The sequence below is a fragment of the Falco cherrug genome, chromosome 1 (assembly GCF_023634085.1).
Source record: "Falco cherrug isolate bFalChe1 chromosome 1, bFalChe1.pri, whole genome shotgun sequence".
Taxonomy (NCBI): domain Eukaryota; kingdom Metazoa; phylum Chordata; class Aves; order Falconiformes; family Falconidae; genus Falco; species Falco cherrug.
The window spans coordinates 90,960,595-90,980,366 of NC_073697.1; the positions used below are offsets into that span (position 1 = coordinate 90,960,595).

Consider the following 19,772-nt stretch of genomic DNA (forward strand, 5'->3'; position numbering starts at 1 on the left):
TGAACATGAATTAAAGGTAATTTTATTCCACTTCTCAATGACAGTTCTATCATATCTGATAAGGCAAGCTACTAGAAGTCCCACAAGACATATCAGGCCATTGAAATAGTATTCAAAAACCAAATAAGAGTTCAGAGAAAGCCAGTTCTTGAGATCATCAAAATCAGTAGCAAGATTCCCATGTGAAGAAATCCTATCAGTGTAAATGCTGAAGAAATCAACTGACTTCACCAGTATTGGTGAAGTTTTATACTGGAGTAATTAAGGATAGGCAATGCATCACTGACTTCAACGAAATATAGAATTTGGCAGAACAAAAAGCAAGAAAGCACACTAAAAGTATAATATCAAGGCACAGAAAATACATGCTGCTTCCAGGCATATGCTTTAACAGGTAAGGGTTTCTGGAAGATTATCATTATTATTATTAATAGCTAGTTGTACTCCTGCCAGGCATGATTCTTTTGTCACTTGCACCTGCAAAACTCCCATGCATTTCTGAGTAGTGTCGGTCCAGATTTATGTTGGTGCAAGGAGACTAAGTTTAAGTTGGCATAGCTTGCTTGAAGATGTAATAACAATTAAAGCAAATGGAGCAACAACTGCTGAAGATGTAGCCATCTGTCTTAATGCTCACCAGAGCTTTCTTCTTTTAACATGGAATATTTGTGCAACAAAATAAATATATTTGAAAGTTTTCAGCTAATAAAAAAGCTGCTGTCCCATACTAAATTTTCATGAAGTATCAAGAAACTGCAGTAATTTATAAGCCATCAATTCTGCAACCTAAAGCTGTTCACTGAGCAATCTCTTAGGATCAGCAAGAGTGTAGGTAACTATGTAAGGGTAAAAAAGTCTGTCCATCTAACTGCATTGATATATAGACTATTCATAGCAAGATGAGAGGATGGACTAAACAAAAAAAGACATGAACAAAGCAGAACACAATGAAACTATGCGACTTGCTGGAGGAACAGTAACAAAAGGATGAAGAAGAACATCTATTTAAAAAGATCTTTGTCAGATAAAAAAAATAGGAACTTTTTACATACGTGAAGTTTAAAGAGGAACATATGACCAGTGCAGCTTGAATGCAGGACTGGAGCTAAATCAAGGGAGTTCAACAACAAAAGACAACAAAACAAAAAAAATCATTAAGAAAAATATGGATGGTATGGAAGAGTGTCTCTTAATAATCAAGTGATTGAAATCGGTCCCAGGTGGTTAAAAATCAAGGTAAAGACCTAAAAGCCGAGGATGACAGAAGAAAGCAGCCGCTGAGTCAGAGTATGCCCACAGCATTATAAAATCACATAGCAGGATAAAATAAAAAAAAAAACCATGGTTATGATTGTGTTATGTTGAGGCTATTTTAAAGTGATAAAAAAAATCCTTAATGGCCTGATCCAAAACCCGCTGGAGGCAACAGGAGTTCTTCTACTAGCTTCAGCAGGCGGTGCATCAGGTCTTACATTGTGTACTATACAGTCTAGATACATTAGCTTTGTCTGGCTAGGGTCAGCCAGGGGAGCATCACAGATCCAGCATACATTCCATGTAAATGAGAAAGAAAATTGAGTTCTTAGGGCAAGATCACATTAGGGTAAAAGAGAAAATGCTGCTTTATACTGAGATTTCTTATAAATAAATAATTTTGAAAACCTGGTCACGCCATGCTGAGTAACTAACTGGACTATCAGTTCATCCACCAGCAAGCAACATGCCTCTGCAGACTTGTAGGGTCAAATCTAACAGTCTGGAATGAAGGGTTTCCTTCTCTTCTTCTTTTTTCCCCTCCTGAGATTTACATGATGATATCCTCCAAATGCAGTCCTGGTCTTCAGATGGCATGCTGCAAGGACACAGAAATACATATTTTTTTTAAAGGAGGAAAAGTTTGTCTTGTGAGTTTAAATTATTAATTCTACAGGTCTAATGGATACATTATGCCACATTAGTGGCACTTGTTCTCTTAACAAACATCCCTCTAGATTAGTGGTTCAATACAGTTTTGAATCAGAGCTAAGTTTCTAATGGCACTGGTCATCTGTCAATCTGAACTGAATTTTTAAACTGGGTTACCTGAATCAATGCAAGTTAGGATCTTTCAGTGCCAGGAAATGAGTTCTTATTTTGACAAAGTTTCATGAGGTCGTCAGCATCTCTGCTTCCTTGAAGTAGCACATAAAACAGTTGGGCAAGAACAATACTTTCAGCAGTAAACAACTTGGTAAATAAAACAGCAATGCATAACACGTCTTAAAAGGACTAGATAACCTCTCTTGTGCATCTGCATTAGGGGATGAAAGGTCTGAGAAGTTCCCTCAAATTCTTGTGTTGATTGTCTCTTGGATGCTACTCAGGACTCCAATGGGCAGAATCTATTGTGGGGATATTTCCTACATGTAGAGATGAAATAAATGGACCAGAATTTTTCATGTGGTTTGCTAAGGAAAAGAGACTGATGTAATCGCACTGCCTCTGTGCAGCTACATGTGTTTGCCCACTCCTCAGCCTCTGAGCTGACTGAACACATCTGGCAGACAGGTAGAGGACTTTAAGCTCTTTGTTTTTTACAAATCTGGTAAAAAGATGTAGGGTATCAAGATATGAGTTAGCACTCTTACTAATAGAAAAGCAGCAGTATGAGCTCACTGGCTAAGGGGACACCAAGAACTAATGTGGGTAAAAGACAACAGGAATGCCCCAACTTCAGAATTTCTGCTCCATCAGCTACCGGCACATCAGTTCCTGCAGTGAAAGGCAGATAGTCTTCCTTGACCCTTTTTTTTTTTTTTTTCTCCTACGGTAAGGTACAGGAGAACAGGACTGGCAATGTAAAGATCTGGAGGCTGGCTGGGTAATTCCTGTCATCTCACCAGCCCTCAGTTTATTCTGTCTCGGAGACAGTCACTCAGTGAAATGGCTGCAAAGGCTTTTGAGAGTCTCAAGAAGGGGACAGCAGAGATATTAAAAATAATTTTGCATGCCTTTTCCCGCTGAAGAATTATTTCTAAGTTAGTAAGAAAAATGTATGTATACATCTGTCCCTGGTACACAGTCTAATTGCTTACTCCTTTTCCTTCTACCAGTAACTACCAATGTTGCACTACTGCACATATGCTTGATTTAAGACCCTACTGATTATGAAACAGTGTAGGCTAGTACTTTCTGCACAGCCTGGCTGTCTTTCTGTCTTCCTTTGAAGCCATGCTGACAGGTGGTATTTCTGTGACTTCCTTGGGGTGAAGTTCTAGATCAAGTGAGATTACAGAAGGGGTCAGAAGTTCGCATGCCTCTGCGAAAGCATTAAAGTATCATAATAATTTTGCCTGAAATTCCAAAGTCACCGAACATGACTACCCTCCTCACATAACTTACTACCAGAAGATAATTCTACCCTGCCTGTGGTCCCAGTTTTGAAGATAAGCAAAGACAATGAACCTCTGATATGAATTAAAATATCTTTGACACTGGTCCATTGGCAGGAGTTTTTTGCATTCCTTTCCTTCAGTACTTTGGCTACTCTTCCTCGTACCAAAACTGTTGCTATCTCAGTCCGAGCTCTACAGAAAAAGCTTTTATCTTTACTTCACTCTTAACACCTTTTACTAGTTCTCCACATTTCTGACTCGCTCCTACTTGCTTAGACTGCAGAGAACCACTATAGAGGTGCACAAAATACACAGGCTTTATATGGCATGCTTTGTGGCTCAACTGGGGAGCAAAACTCATGTGGGCTCTAGTTCTGCCCTCAGCAGCATTGTCAAGCATCACTCAAACTAGACACAGTCTAAAAGTATGTGGCGTAAGAAGATGCATGTTTTCAAACTACTAACAGGTTATGCAGCAAACCCAGCAATGGAATAAGAATACATGATTTCTATAGCAGCACAAAAGAGAACATGACATGTTAAGATCTACTTAAGTAAAGTGTTTGGGATACCTGGGGCGTCCTTCACTTAAGTAGGCAGGTTTCAGCCGAGGATTATATTTCCCTAAATCCTGCCAGTGGGACTCAAATGAAATCCAAAGATACCAAACATCTTGCTTTATCAAAAAGCAAAACTAAACAGAATTTGGAATCTGCTCAGAAAAAGCAGAGGCTGCTCTGAAAACACAGATTACGAACTACTGGAGAGCCCTCATTCTCTGACAAAATAATTAGGTTTTGTTGATCAAAATACTTAGGAAGAGACAGGAAGGCTGACTCCAGATCCGTTCAAGTCAGTGGAATGGCTACTAACAGGCTTCACGAAAGAGCATAAGATTAGTGGTACTGGGTCAGAGCAAACAGGTATCTTTGCAGCATCCCATCTCTGACAGTGACATATTACAAATGCCTAAAGGAATTGTATAAGGAAAGGCTATGTCCAGGGTGATATTTCTCCCTTTATGGCCTTCCAGCTCTGGCAATCTGCAGCTCAGAAATGTTCTGAGCCAGAGATTCTATCTGCATCTTTACATTTAAGCATTTTTTGTAATTTCACTCACTGCTGTTTCAAATTATTTGTACTTTTGTATCCACAGCAACCACAGAAGGAATAAGTCCCACAGCTGTATTGCATAGCACATGGAAAAGTACCTTCTCCTTGTTTAAAGCTGCTTTCCTCCGATTCCCCTTCATCTCATTCGTAACAGATAAATAATCACTCTTTATTTCACTGTCTTTAAATACCAATTCCTAAGTACTTCCTTCCCAAGCCAAAAACATTGTGTCTATTTTGTCTGTCCACATATAAAGTTTTTTTTCATACCCTGCAGCCCTTCTGTCTTTTTGTGTGTGTGTGTGTGTACTACTTCTTTCTTAAGGACATCAGAACTACAGGCATGATTCAGGATGTGGTTCACAGCCAAGCGTTGCCCGTCATTAGGTATCTTGCCATTCACTCTCTAACTGGACATATTACAGCAGATTAAGGGCACACGCAGGCTACAGCACACAGCTCTGCACTGTTTCAGTTTGTAGTGATGTCTCCTTATGGAAAAAGGATATGTCCCTTTTCTCACTGCAGTTCTTGATGGACAACATGCCTATGGGCACATATGCAGGGCTAGACTCAATAGTGACACAGACACCAGTTTAAGTTACATCTGAGCAAGCAGTGGAAGCATAATTCAGCATTCAGGACTGGCAAGGTATGAGTGCAGGAAAAGCTGGCAGAAGGTGGTAAAAGTTACAGAATGGAGTAAGAATACATTTGGCCTAGTGTGGAATGAGGGACAGCCCTGATACAGCACACACTGCAGCTTAACACTCAGTGATTCCTCAGCATAACAAGGAACACACCAGTTTACACTGATCAATACAGACAAGTTTTATTGTGGGGCTGCTACTCCAGTGATGCAAGTGACAGCTTCCCCTTGTCTACATGCAGGGTCATGACTGCAGAAGATAGATGGTTCCCAAGTGTTGGGTGGGCCCTGTTACAGGCTATACATACATATATAGATATGTATGTATCACTATATATCTTAATAGATATTTGCTAAAGGTAACATGCCGGTGTTAAAGACAAATGAGGCTCTCCAAGGCAGCAGTAGAAGCCCCAAGCTAGTTTAGCACTGAGTAAATCTTCAAAATGAAAAGTCAAGGCTGCTTTTTCCATGCAGACGTAGGTGTCGCGGGCTGTTATTCCTGTGCTACTGTTGCTCTGCAAGTGAATAAACCAAAGGCGGCATGCAAGGAGCTCGGGGCTCAGCAGTAGAAATACTCTTAAAAGTGAAAGGGTCTTCCTCTTCCCAAGTCTACCAGTATTACTGGGGGTATAACGTCACTGTTTGCTCAAAGCAGGAATTTCTTGTACTTCCTCTCTGCATCTTCTACCATTTCTACCCTCAGCATCCCTGACTAGATATTTTTCTCCTGGCTGAGGCATGTGGAGTACCATGGGAGCCCTCCTCAGCTCTGCTTAAAGCACAAGACTTAACCCCTTTCCTAAGCAAGATGCCACACATACTAGGTTTGGGTAATGAAAAGCCAGATGAGAAGATGTAGGAACAAATGGATAAATTTGGTTGGAAGTTTCAATAGGGCATGGGTTTTGATATTCAGAGGCTACTGAAATTCAGCAAGTTAGGCACTGACCTCATGGAACTGGTCTTCTAGAGATATAGAGGAAATCACTTTCCAGTGAATGCTGAAGGAACCTGCATCCAGAGATCAAGTATTTCAGTGTTCAATTCACAGTGATTTCTGAGAGATGCTCAAGAGTGGCAAAGAGGGTTTTTAACAATTAAGTTGTGAGTTTGCACAGAAGACGACCCAGAAACTCTGTTGAAGACAGCAAGGGACTTCCTGGGACCATGCAACAGTGGTGATAGTAAGCCACAGGGCAGCATTCCCAAAACTGCTGAAGCAACTGCCTGACATATTGGATGCCTTAACCCAGATGGAGCTTTAGAATGTAGCTGTCCAGGATGCAGCTGTCGGGAGGGACCTGTCTTCAGGGCTGGGATGTTGGTGGCCTCACTGGTGTGAGCTGTACTCTGACTGAAGCCCTGAGTCTCCAGGGAAAAGGGCTTCAGGAGGTAGTGAACAGACTGCAGACCATTGGGGTGTAAATAAAGGAGACCAACAGGGTCTTCACAGAGGCTCTGCAGAGGAGAGTGCCTGAGCTCCACAAAGCAAAGTATAAGGAACTAAAGACTAACTTGAACAAGAGCTGGAGACTTCCCTGATGGGGAAGGCCTGAAGTTTGTGACTTCTGGCTGGAGAAGGAAGGTTCCTTCTTGCCCTGCGGATCCTACAAGACATATGTAGCCAGCCTCCTGGAAGAAGGTGAGGAATTGTTTTGAAGGAGACTTCAAAGCCAGCTGAGCCTGAACCAAGTTTCTGTACCAAGAGATCAAGCTGTGTAGAACCAAGAGATCAAGTTGTGTAACAACTGACAGAGATTCCCTCCTGCCAATCTGATTTGAATGTCTCAGATTTGTTCCTTTCTAGAAGCTCAGACTTGGGACATTGTGGAAGAACTCGCAAGGCTCATCCACCCCTCAAATTCATTACACCTTACATGGTTCTGCTGATGGTATCAAAGATGGATAAATCAGAATGAGCTAGTGAAGTTTATCAAAGGGTTTATGAATACTCAAGCAACACCCTCTGTGAGAAGCTGTTACAGTCATGGCAGAACAGATAAAGTATTAAGATTAGAAATCGGATGGTAGGATGGTAAACAACAAACTCTAGGGAGAGATATATATCTGAATGTGGAAGGAGAATACAAGGAGGCACTCCCAATGGTACTTTGCAATGAGACTTGTTACCCTTTGAAGATCAAAAGAAGCCACAAGGAATGTCAGCAGGAGCAGCTGGGTAATACAGTAGCTGATGAATTTCATGGGATAAAACTCACAGTAATGAATGGTGGAAAGGTCAAGCTTTTCATACATATTGCTGAAGTCTAAATTTCAGGAAAAATGAATGTGTAGGTTATGGAAACATCAAATCTGTGCCCAGCGGTTATCAAATAAATCAGTTACAGAGCTGACTGACATATTATTCTAATAAAGCTATTTTACACTGTCTTACTAATAGCGAAGCATTTATATTAGAGTTAGCATAGAGGAGATTTAAAATTACTTCGCATTAGCAGACTGCAAAATGGCTGTTAGTAAATAAACATGACCAAGGTACAAATGGATGTGAGATAACTGCATGGAGCATGCAATGCCATCCACAACAGCTGCCATGTCAAACTCAATTTAGTGTAAAATATAGATGTACAAGGATAAGGCAACAAAGGGGACTCAGGTAAACATGGAGGGTGAAAAGGCCAATTGGGTGCTCCTGTTCACTCATTTTCACAACAGAATAATAGATTGTTGCTCCCGTCTAACACTTTCTTAGAAGCAAGGGCTCTTAGAGGGTGACAAGCGAGAGGAAGAAGGAGCAAAGTAAAAAGACCAGAAAGCCAGAGAGCCCGGTGAATCCAGTAAACCCCGAGTCCTCACAAAGCTCAAGGTACCACTTGGCCAAGAGACCTCTATGGAAACTAATCACTGAATACAGTAACTAATACCCTAGCAGTGTGCTGAGGGTTCCCAGGCACCTGGCAATGCTTCCATCTAACAAAGATTTTTCTATTAAAAAACCCAAAACCCAAACCAATTAAAAAAAAAAAATCCTCAAAGACAAAGCCTAAGTAAAAACCACTAAGTCGTATTATCCTATTTCTGCTGCTTAACTCCTTGAGGTTAGGAGAGAGAGAGAGGTGTTTACAAACACTAGCTAGATGTAAAGTGTAACTACCACTAATGTCTGGCAGCAGGCACAAAGAAGCATTCACACATTCAGCACGCAGGGTCCTACTGTAGCGGAAGAACTAAATGTAGGTAGTGTGTCCTGGTTAGTGTGAATGCTTCAGGTCAGTGTTGTCTGCTACTCCTCATGCTGCCCTTCTCCCCTCCTACTTAAAAAAAAATTATTGAGCTGCTATCGTTATCTGAGAAACAACGAGTAAGGTAGTAGAAGTGAACAGAGGAATTTACTGCTGCTGTCAATTACAAAACTTGGCACACCCCTCAAAGTAACTTGGTTTTAAATCTATGAGAGCTGAACAAACTCAACACAAGCTGAACTAAAAGACAGATTCATGCTTGCAAAATCCATGGGAAATCAATGAATACACACTAAGCTTCTGATTCTGCAGCGCAACCCACTAACATCCTACAGAAATGGACCCTGTCTCCACCTCCCTGCAGTTCAGGACAGCATTCTTCCAAGTTTTTGTCTGAAAACGTCGTACATGTTTAACCAGCTACTCCATTCCACTCCCCAGAGATGTCTGCATTTCAGTGGCGGATGAGGTGATCTCTGTTTATAGTTTATACATAAGATTGTACAGTGCACTGAAAGGCTCTTCAACCAAAACAACCAATAAAAAATTGATTTAAATTGGTTATTTTAATGGGAACTGCAAATTTCTATGCAGAAAAGAACATATTGTTGCACAATCTCGAGAAAGGATATCAATACTCTAATTAGTTTTATCCTCTTTTACAAATAAGCTTATAATCTCATCTGGGTAACCTCTCTGTATACAGAGATTCATTTGTTGACATTCACTATTGTTCCAGGTGTATGAAGGCAGGTCAATTACACAGCATTCAGAGTGCATGATTTGCCCTACAGCAAGCCAAATCAAAATGACATTTGCATCCATTTTTGATACAGTTAAGGTCACCTTAGTATCAAACAGTAAAATAGTAGCTGACTGTTGTCTTCTCTTTGCGAAGTGAAAAGATATGTTGGACAAATTATGAGACTGAAAATTAACACCTGGGGACTCTTTATTACCTGAAATATAAGGATCTCTATGCACTTGGTCAGCAGATGGTAAAACTGAGGGGCAGAAAACCCAAAAAGTAACTTGAATTGGAAAAACTTACAGTAGAGCTGCAAGAATTTCTAGACAATCCACTGCTGCTAAAACACAGTAGTTTGCGTTTAACCACAGACAACAGAATTTTCTAAATTACAAAATAAGTAAAAATTGCTTTTTTGGAAAACATGCATGCATCCTTAAATTTTAAATTAGTAGATAGTTCTGACAATCTTTAGTTTCTTATTCTGTAGCCCATGCACAGAGAAGAACTGCTTGCATTGGAACGAGCAACATTTTGCTTACCGTTGTGAAATGAACTACGCAATAGATTCCAATGATGACAAGGCCAATGATAATTGATGCAACAGCAACCCAGAGTGCATTGCGACCCAGTCTTTTTGACCCTTCTATATCTCCTTGATTATAACTGTTTAAAGCCTGTAGAAGAGAGAGTTTGTGACTTTTTTTAAAATAGAAATCTGTACACAAACTAATGTGACTGCTTTGAACTAACATTAGGTTCTGTGCACAGTGGTACTGTAGAAAGGACTTCAGAAAATTGTGACTTGCTTTGTAAAAAGAAACATCCACTGCCAACAGTTCAAGGTAAGCAAGGAGTCCAGTTTTGTGTTCCACTCATTTTCAGCACATTTCATTGCAACTACAGCTCTTCTACTTTCAGTGGTGAGGTTATATTCATGTTATGAGTTTTCTTGTACACACAAGCATAAAAGCTGTCAAATCTACTCTAATCCACCTACCTGCATAAATTGGTGGCTTTTACCTCTAGAAGTATTTTTGTAGTATATGTGAACTGTTAAGTTGTCCATTTCACTAGCAGTGAAATAAACTCTTAAGCTTTATAGGACCACAAGCAAGAAAAGGAGCATAAATAGGCAGCATTTTTACAGAAAGCCTCAGGAAAATTTAAAAAAAGCGCACTGATTTCCCATTTTGCCAATGTTTTACTTTTCAAAACAAAGTTTGAAGAAAAAATAAGTAGTTTGCCAGTGGTGGGAAAAAACCCAAAACTACGAAATATAGATCATCAGAACAAAATATCTGAGTACCACCTTCATGGACTAGAAATTCTGTCCCTTTGCATTTTTGAAACACACTGGTAATTATTCAGACATATGGATATTATCTCAGCAAACATGAGTTTATCTCTATCTACCCATGATTTAGCAGATACTTTATATTCATTACATGCAAAGATTGCAAGGTATGATAGGACCAGCCCAATCTTACAGTCTTTTGTAAAACAGACCACAGGATTTTCTGAATTCATTTTTGTTTTAAGCAGATCGTATTTTTAAAGAAAAGATTCAGTGAAGGACACTGAAGTATTCTAGTACACAAGTCTAACACAGTTTGTAGAAACCTTTTCCCGAGAATAAGATGATATGAAGGGATTTTTAAAGAGAGTATTATTACTAAGAATTATTTCATAAGATCAGGAGAGTTTGAGTTCATAAACCATGACATTGAGTCCAGACTTCTTTATCAGATTGCATTATTGTGCTATTTCAGGGAATTACATTAGTCATAACCTCTTCTTTAGTATCCCGTAAGTATTCCAGTGCAAGGGGAGAAATATGGGGACCTGATCAAATGAACTGTGCTGTGGATCAAATAATTCAGATCATCTCTGGAAAATGACTGCATGAGGTATCTCCAAGTGCTATCACAAAAGTGCTTTAGTCATGAATCACTTTTTGTAACAAAAGACAGAACAACAGCTAATTCAGAGTAAAGATCTGAGACTGCGGAAAGCAGGAAAGGAATGAACTTCAGAGGATACCAAGCATTGTTGTAGAGCCTTTTTTCCCAGGCAGAAAAATAATTAGGGACATTATCTGTGTGTGTTCTGTCGATTAGTGAGCACACAGAAGTTAATGGACTAGATGCATCCTTAGTGTTAGCACTGCAGTAAGATCACTCGTGCCAAGACAGTCCCAAAGCAACGAAGCCTATATTCCTAGAATTGCATCTCAAGGATAAGTGCAGGTACTAATTCTCTGGTGTCTAAGAAAGGCCGAGCTGCTGATGCAATCTTGCCCTTAAAGAGAGCACTGATACATTTCTTCTCTTCCTTGAAGCCTACATGCCTAAAAACATTTCTCTATTTTATTTCCTTAAAGAATATCACTAATACCTCTGCTCAAATTTTGTTGAGGTTTGCTAGCGGACTTAAAGAACATAGTGGGGAAAGAGGGAAGAGATGGAAATGAGACAGACACACAACAGCCAAATACAATGATGTCACCTCTGATTCTCCACTAGTGCAGCCTCCTGTTACAAAGGGTGGCTGGCACAGCTCCTCTCACTAAGTTATTCGACTGTTTTCAGCATTCCTGTCTACAGGAGAAGAGATTTCTTAAGTTTTCTCAAAATACATTTTGGGAGGTCAACAAAAGGAGTATCAGGAGAAAAATAGCTTGGCTTGGTCTTGAGCAGGTTGACTTCTCCTGCCCCTGTCAGCAGCTACAAGGAGAACCATGGAGAAGCATCACTGATATCCCTGTAACTCTGTTCTTCCCACCCATCACAGGACCCACTTCACATGACATCTAAAAGTGGTCCTGTGAACACTCTAAAACTCAGCTCCCCATTCATATGGTCTCAAGACTGAGACAGAGTCGTAAGCAAGACATGGCAGCACCAGCTTGCAGTTCTGTGCAATTTTACTAATGTGTTTAGGTACGCTGGAGAATGTCCTGTGATTTCTGCAGGTACTGCATAAATAATTCACCCTGTGCACTTTAATAAATAATGTAATTTTAATATAAATCCACAATGAAGAGGAGGAAAACAGCATTAATGATAAAGAAGAGGATTTGGGAGAGACAGGAAAGAGACAAAAGTTTCTTTATTAAGAGGTTTAAATTAAATAGCATAACTTGGACAGCATTCAAGAAAAAAAGAGTTTTGTGGGAGTGGTTGGGGTCTGATGCAAAGCTTTGAAACTCATTTACTTCTATCTGCTTCAAAGGGCCCTTGGATCAAGCTTCCAGTTTTCAACGTTGGACACAGACAACATTAGCTGTTAAAGCCTTAAGTGTTACATCTGTTTGTTTCCAAGGGCTAGACAATATATACAGAATGCAGCATCTGTGTGCAACATTTGCTCTGTCCAAATTTTAAAACAAGTTTCAGCCATTTTCAACCTAATACCATATGATATCTCAGGTTTCTGCTACCTCGCTCGCTATGAAGTCATAAACTAAATTAAAGCCACAGTTCTGCAGCTGCTTATTTACTTGAGCAACCTCAGTGACTTCACCAGGTTCACACACATCTATTTATAAAAGATATTCTCAGTTCAACAATGAAGCAACTTAACCTCATATGAACAGAATTTTGCTGAATTAGCTACAAACTGTTAATCCCTTTTAATGTGTATTTTCTGCTTCACATTCCCAGAGCACTGTTTATAGCAAAAGCAGAATGAATACTGAATTGCTTCAGAAATCCTCATCTACATCTCTTACAAATCTGGGCAGATCAGCCTGAGGTTCTCTGATCAACATTTTCTAGGCTTTCCCTGAGCCAGGCTGTAACAAACGTTATTTGGCTGTGCCTGGAAATGAGACACTCTCTCTAGTCCAGACCAAAGGAAGAATGAGACATGCTAACTCAGTATGACTCCTCACTGTAAGAACGGCTTAAGAGGGAAAGAGAAAGAAGGGGAACTCAAGAGAGCAATTCAGAACCAGACTTGATCTCTGCTTTTTTGGCAAATGAAACAGGCAGGTGATGAGCAGGACACAATCAAAGGGGAATTTGCTCTACAGGCTGTATAGTGGCATGCAAACAAGCACTGGACTTCTGTGCCTCTGGGGGCTGGTTGAAAGTGGTGTTGCAGAGGAAAAGCTTACCAGTTTGCAAAGATAAAGGCCCTGCAAAAAATGCTTAAGAGCAGCTCCCGAGCATTGTTGTTTTATCCTCCTGAAATCGGTACAGGCTGTCCCATATGGTGTTAAATGTCCAGGTACCTATGAGCTACTTAAGCTATATAAATAATAAACTTCCCAAATAAACTTTCTAACTAAAGAGAAGTACAGCTGTACAGGAACACTGCTCACTATGCTAGTCACTGACCTGACCAAAGCCAAACACACTATACGTGGCTTGTCAGCATCCCAGTTAGAAGAGGTGACCCCCTCAGAAAGCAAGTTCCATCCTTTACTGTTCCACGACTTCTACCACTCTCTTGTCTGCTGTCTGTTTAGGGAAACTAATATATAGACGTGGAATCTGAGTTCAAGGGTGGCAAATGCAGTCAAAGAACTTGTTACTATCAGAGGCAAATGAGCAAAAATTGTCACAGCTTGACCACTTAAATTGTCCAAAACATGCAAATGATTAAACAGAAATATGTTAACATAAAGAGGGAGTCAGGAGCAAAAAGTTAAAGAGAAATACATTTTGAGAGACTGTTGTTAAGTTGTTACAAACCTAAGGCCCTGTGGAATTGATGACTAGTCTGACATACAGGTCTTTGAAATCAAGACAATTGACTACCATGTCCTGAGAAAGGCCAACGGTTTGTTCCACTATCAGACCTTAGTGCTGGTATTAGAAACACCTGATTGATTTTTCAGAGTTGTCCCACAGCCTCCCTCCTCTGGCTCTGATTCTATGAGTCAGATACAGCCAGTCCACCTGAGCCAGGTTTCAGGTACAACTGCTGGTTCACTGCCAGCTCAGCGCTCTTTGGGTTCAGAACAAGAGGAAATTACACTGCTGCAGGTAAGGAGCCAAAGAGCTCAGTAACACACTGCCTAGCCACAGCCTCATACCAGAGAAGTCTCTTCTGTCACATAAGTGTCCTGACTTGGTACCTGCCCCTGATGCCTGTGGGGAATAGGGTAAGTCTGAGCATGGCACCTCTGGGGTAGAGGGAGCCAACCAATTGTATAGCAATACAATATAGCTGTACAGCAACGCAATATAGCTGCTGGAAGCAACAGGAAGCAGGAGAATTGATGGCACCTGGCTGGAACTGCGGAAGGGTACTGAGATCAGTAATCCTACAGCCAAGAGCCCTGGCCAGGACTCTGGGGAAAACAGATCTCCATTTGCTAAAAATGCCAAGCAATCCTCAACACCTCCAAGTGACCAACGACTAGTTTGAGGGGCTGCTCTTGTAATGCCAATATATCAACACACTGATGCTATTAAGTGGCTATTCTACTAGCTATCCTCTTACCCCTATCATGAGAAATAGATTTTTTTCACAAAGGAGGTATGGAACAAACAAAGGTTATCATCACAACAGGGAGAACTTTAGAGAGGTTGATTCCAAAAATATAGTCAAAGAGGTAAGATCTAAAATGGTAAGGTTTGTGCCCCTAAAGGTGAGAAATAAGCGAGGAAACCAGTGCTGGAGTTGTAAATGGAGCAGGAGAAGAGACAGAAGAGACTGAAGACAAACCTGTCATTTAATTTGGGGGGTGTGAGAACCCAGACTACTTTTAGAGTGGAAAAAATAGTCTGAACTGAGAGCACTTAATGAGGATGTCACACAAGCAAACAGGGTGCTGAACCATGCCCCTCTAGAAGCCAACAGGACTCTTCCTTCCAGGCCCATTCTAGGAAGTGGAAATTTATAGAGAACTCTACTTTTATGGGTCTTTATCTCTTCTGACAAAAGATCTCAGGCAAGCTCTGCAGACTATTAAAGGTATCTTCTGCAAGAAAAGAAAATAACCCACTTTTGTATCTCAGTGTTAACCCTTAGCAACTCTAGGAAATGAGCTAAGAAAGAGAAGGAGGATGTTGATCCCAACAGAAATGGAAATAAAACCAGCATAGGTTAAAATGCAGAACCTGGAGCTGAGGTTAACAAAGCAGTTACAGGTTGCAGCTCTACAAAGTAGGGGAACCAGGCTGTGAAAAAGAAGTTGGACAGGTTATTTTCACAGAAAAGGAAAGGGTTTAGGTAAGAATGATGGTGAAACAGAAGAGATTCACAGACTGTGGAAGTTATTGGTTTGGGTTTTGTTTCCCCCCTTTTAACAGAGTGGGCAGCTGAGACCTGCACAGACTGTTTAGCATTCAGGAAGTGCTCTTCCCACCCTGGTTTCTACATATCCCCTGGTGACAGCTACTTAAGCCTGACTCCAAAAGCCTGCATGAACTTCAACTAGGGCGTGGGTGGAAATTTCTCCATATGGGGTGCAAAAATCTTTAGAGGCCAAATTCTGTCCTTGACAGTTAACTTCTGTGCAGCCCCAGTGCTTTGGTGAAAGTACTGTCAAGAGTGAACAGATGCTCACAGGCCCAGATCATCAGCTCTCATTACTTTATATAGCACCTAAAGTGTCCACAGACAGAAAGGATGCTGGGTACCAGCAGAACTAAATCTCTCAAATCAAGGAAAAGAACATGCTGTATAGTTAAGTTAACGACAAAGAAAATAAACACAGAAAAAATTAAAATGACAGCTAATACTTACCTGGACAAAAAAGGTTGTGAAGATGCCTTCAGAACAGCTCGTTTAAGTAACTTTCAAACTTAAGCAATATGGCTTCTGATCAATCTTAGTAGTTTTAAAAGAGTATGCTTTAGTATATTTTAGATATAGGTTCTTGTATAGATATATATTAGATATAATTATACGTAATTGCAAAAAGTAACAACTGTGTTTTTACTTACCTTTTCAGCCTGGCTGTCAGAGAAAAGGATGAAAATACACAACATGTTTTAAAACCCTTTTCAGCTCCTAAACAACAGAAATACATTGCAGTATTACTGGTAACATTGATCATGTATACTATTAGAAAAGTCTGGATCTGACTCTGCAACTTTTAACTCAAGGAAGAAGACTCTGTTCTAACAACCTTTTTGAATTTAACAGGATTGCTGGATTATTAAGGACTATGCAGCAAATCAATCACCGGTTGCAGGAGTAAAGCTGCTCTCTCAGTGTACTCAACACTCGATTTTATGAGGGTTTTTGCCAACCACCTACAATCATTAGTGTTATGTGTATTTTTCCAGCAAATAGTTAATACCACATTAAAGAACCTGTTTACTGGGAAAAAGGCCTTTCTATTATATTTGTTTAGCTGAAGTAGAAACCACATCTGTTTCTTTGCAAATCTGATTTCTGTTCCCCAGTTGCCACTTCCACACACAGATACTATGTCCAATTCAGTGTGCAAGCCAGTTGATGTAACAAATCCCGTTAACTGGGATAAACCTTGCTCTCTTAGGCAGCCTGATGTTGAAAACCTGGAACTGCCTTTCACTCCACATTTTGCACCTGCTGCTGGAACAGCTACGTGGACACCCTGAACTGAGCCTGCCGATGCTCTCAGGCTTGCTGCCTCGCCTAACTTAGTCCACATGCATCAGCGACAAGTGGTTAAAAAGGCATCTGGATGCCCGTTACCCTGACGGCTCCTCCAGCCCCACTTTGTTCCTGCAAGTCCCTGGCGGGACCGGCCTGCGGCGCCGCGGCTGGGGCCGGGCCGGCGCGGAGAGGCGGAGGTCGCCCTACCGAACACCCAAGCCGAAGGTCGCCTGGGCACCCCGTAGAGTGCTACTCACCATAACGGCGAAGACGAAGGCGACGATATTGACGGGATAGGCGGGACAGAAGCAGGCGAGGATGCTGAGGAGCAGGTAGTTCTTGGGCCGCGGCTGCGGCGGCCCGTCCGGCAGCTCATCTTCGATGTTGGTCTCGGGGCTGTTATCCAGAGCCCTCTTGATGTCGGCACCGGCGGGGAGCGCAGACATGGGGCTGCGGTGCGGCGGGCGGGCGGCTGGAAAAGCCCAGCGCCGCGCACCGGGCAGGCGTGACCCCACCGCGGCGCCGAGCCAAGGGAGCCGCCCGGCGCGGCGCGGCGCCTCCCCGGGACCGGCAGCCGGCAGCGCTGCAGCGCGGGGGTGGGGGGCTGCCCGCCCGCAGCTCCTCTTATGCCAAGTCGTTCGTCCCGGGAGCAAGTTCACGGGAGGAATCGGAGAAAAAGAAAACCAAACAAAAGCCGTCGAGGGTTTCCAGCACCCTGTGGCGGGGGCGGCTGGCCAGAGCCGGGCAGGGGTTCCCTGGGCTGTCCCTGTCCTGCCCCCCGGAGCCTCCCCCGCCACACCGCCGCTGGCACCGCGGGGTCTGGAGCCACATGGCCTTCGGTGTTCCGGTCGTTCCTGTAACTTTTTAACTGTTTGCAGTTAAACGACTTAACTGAGTTTCCATTGCCCCCGGGGAGAACAACTTCGCTGTTTAGACTCTGTTCTAGTGTCGGTGAGTTCCGTCAGCAAGTGGCATAAAGTCTGCAAAAGCACTGCCTTCGATCTGGGCTGGATTTATCTCCTAACCCCAGTGACTTGCGGAATTTAGCAAAAACACTTAAGACTGGCAGAAAATAACCGACTTAAAGCATTTTGGTAGCTCAGGCCCAGAGTATTTTGGCCAAATTTTAACGAGTCAGTCCTTACCAAACACGTGTAAGGTGAAATCCGCTTTAGGGGATGCACGAGGGGGAGCAAAGAAACAAATCATTATTTCCAAATCCTAACGCATGGAAAAAACCCCAAAACAGCACCACCGAAAAACAAGTAAATAAAGATCAGCTTCCACCATGGTTTTGAAACTGGTGAGGAAAAGTATGACAGCCTGCCCCCAGGAAGTAATAAGCTCTGTTTCTGCCACGTGATACTAGAAAAAAATCAGTTTATACCTGCATGGAGATTCAGCAAAATAGAGAGACTTCTGAGCAGATGAAGGCTGGAGTTGAGATTTTCCTCTGCCTGGCTCCTAAGAACACTTCGTTAATTGAAGTTACAGAAAACAGTAATGTGTGCTTAGAGCTTTATGAATGGGCTGCTTTTGTCACTGAGTTTTGCAGTTGTCTTGAATGGAGCCATGGTTTCCTGTTACTGGATGTCATTCTACAAGATACAAAGCAGACAACAAAGTAAGGAGATAAGAAATCTAAGTGCTGTATTTTTACTTTCATAGACATTAATCATATCTCAGCTGCATGTCTGGAATATAACACAGAATGAAAATCTGCTGATTTATCAAAACATCTATGTATGTTTAGGAAAGAGTAAGAAATACCGAGTTACATCTGCTTGCCAACGTATCCATTAGCATTCAGGCACAAGCTCTTTGTAGCTGTAACATTTCTGATATGTTTGTTCTCAGAGGGCTTTAAACACAGTCACTAGACAAGCTCAGAAAACACAGTCCACATCACATCACACCACACAATTACTTTCAGTACTGATTTCAGTAGGGATGGAGACCATGGAGGTACCCTCTGCAAGGGATCAGCATCTTCCAGGGCTGCTCAAGCCTTTAATCCATGAGAACACTTTCAGGGAAACATTGTAATGGCTTAATGAGTTTGAGTTTGTCTGCTGTAGTTCAGACACTCACAGGTAAATAAGAACCTATTACCAGGCATGTGAATGACAACAACCAGCTCACATAGGGAGCCATTAATGGTGAACACAAACAAGCACAACAAAAAGCTGCTGGCAAACCAACTCTACAGAGAAGGCAAAGCTACACAGCTTTGATTAGAGATTAGCCAGGGAGACTTGAAACTGCAGTATGAGGAAAGAATGTAGATTCTTACTGTTTAACATCAAACATTTGATTTAAGTGCCTTTATGGGGGATCTCCAAGAGAGTGATCCAGAGGCTGGTGGAGTTATCAGTCACATTAGGCCAACAACCTGCACTAAATCCTTCTCTGAGGACCATGGACTGTAGGAAGAATCTGGGATCTGTTAAGCTGGACCATGTGAATCCCTTCCCATGTCTCAAAGACACAGACCTAATAGTAGAATTTGGGGTTCCTTGCCAATTTCTAGGAACAGTAAAAACTTGAATTGTTCCAGTGAGGCTGCTAAGGGATGCTAATGGATTGTAAAGAAAGCAAAAGACAGGAAGTGGTGAGATGTGTGGAGCTACAAAAGATACTATAGATATTCAGTGGCAATTTGTGATAATGAGAGCTCTCATTAAGAGGCTCTGTCATAAGGCAGTTATTGTAGCTGAATTCAGTGGTTTGTTTTTTTGTAGAAGGTGGGTTAAAATCCAAGAAGTAGATCCTGTTAGGACAAGATTAAATTTTAAATGGCACCGACTTGTAGCCACTTAGTGAGGTAAAGAAAAAGAAGGAGGTATTCAGCCAACAGTTTGGTGTCACAGACTGCAGTGATGAAGGGTAGTTATATTCCTGAGAATCTGGGAAAGGTTCTTACCTCAGAGGGAAGAACCACTGTGCTGAGATGGCTCAGTAAAAAGCTATGAAAATTATTTAAGAACATTAACTGAGAGTTTTAAGATATACTTCCATGCAGAACAATCATAAAAATAGACCTCCAAAAGAATGACTCAGAGTACCCAATATTCTTGCTTACAGCCTTGCACTTCAAGCTGAGTCTTGAAAAAGAAACTGATCACTGCAGAAAGCAGAGA

The 19,772-nt window shown here is 41.6% G+C and overlaps 1 protein-coding gene across 2 annotated transcripts; it reads right to left on the reverse strand.

The window, feature by feature from the left end:
• TMEM233 (transmembrane protein 233) lies at positions 1-18,237 on the reverse strand. Of its 2 annotated transcripts, XM_027813983.2 has the most exons (4): positions 16,890-18,237; positions 9,633-9,767; positions 2,083-2,171; positions 1-1,852 (listed from the first exon to the last, which is right to left on the reverse strand). In XM_027813983.2, exons 1-3 carry the CDS (start codon positions 17,076-17,078, stop codon positions 2,145-2,147), a joined length of 351 nt encoding a protein of 116 aa, XP_027669784.2. In that variant the 5' UTR covers positions 17,079-18,237; the 3' UTR covers positions 1-1,852; positions 2,083-2,144. The 2 variants fall into 2 exon arrangements, with proteins under 2 accessions (XP_027669784.2, XP_055583415.1); XM_055727440.1 differs by lacking the exon at positions 2,083-2,171 and having other exon boundaries at positions 16,890-18,227.
• Between the last annotated feature and the right edge of the window lie 1,535 nt (positions 18,238-19,772).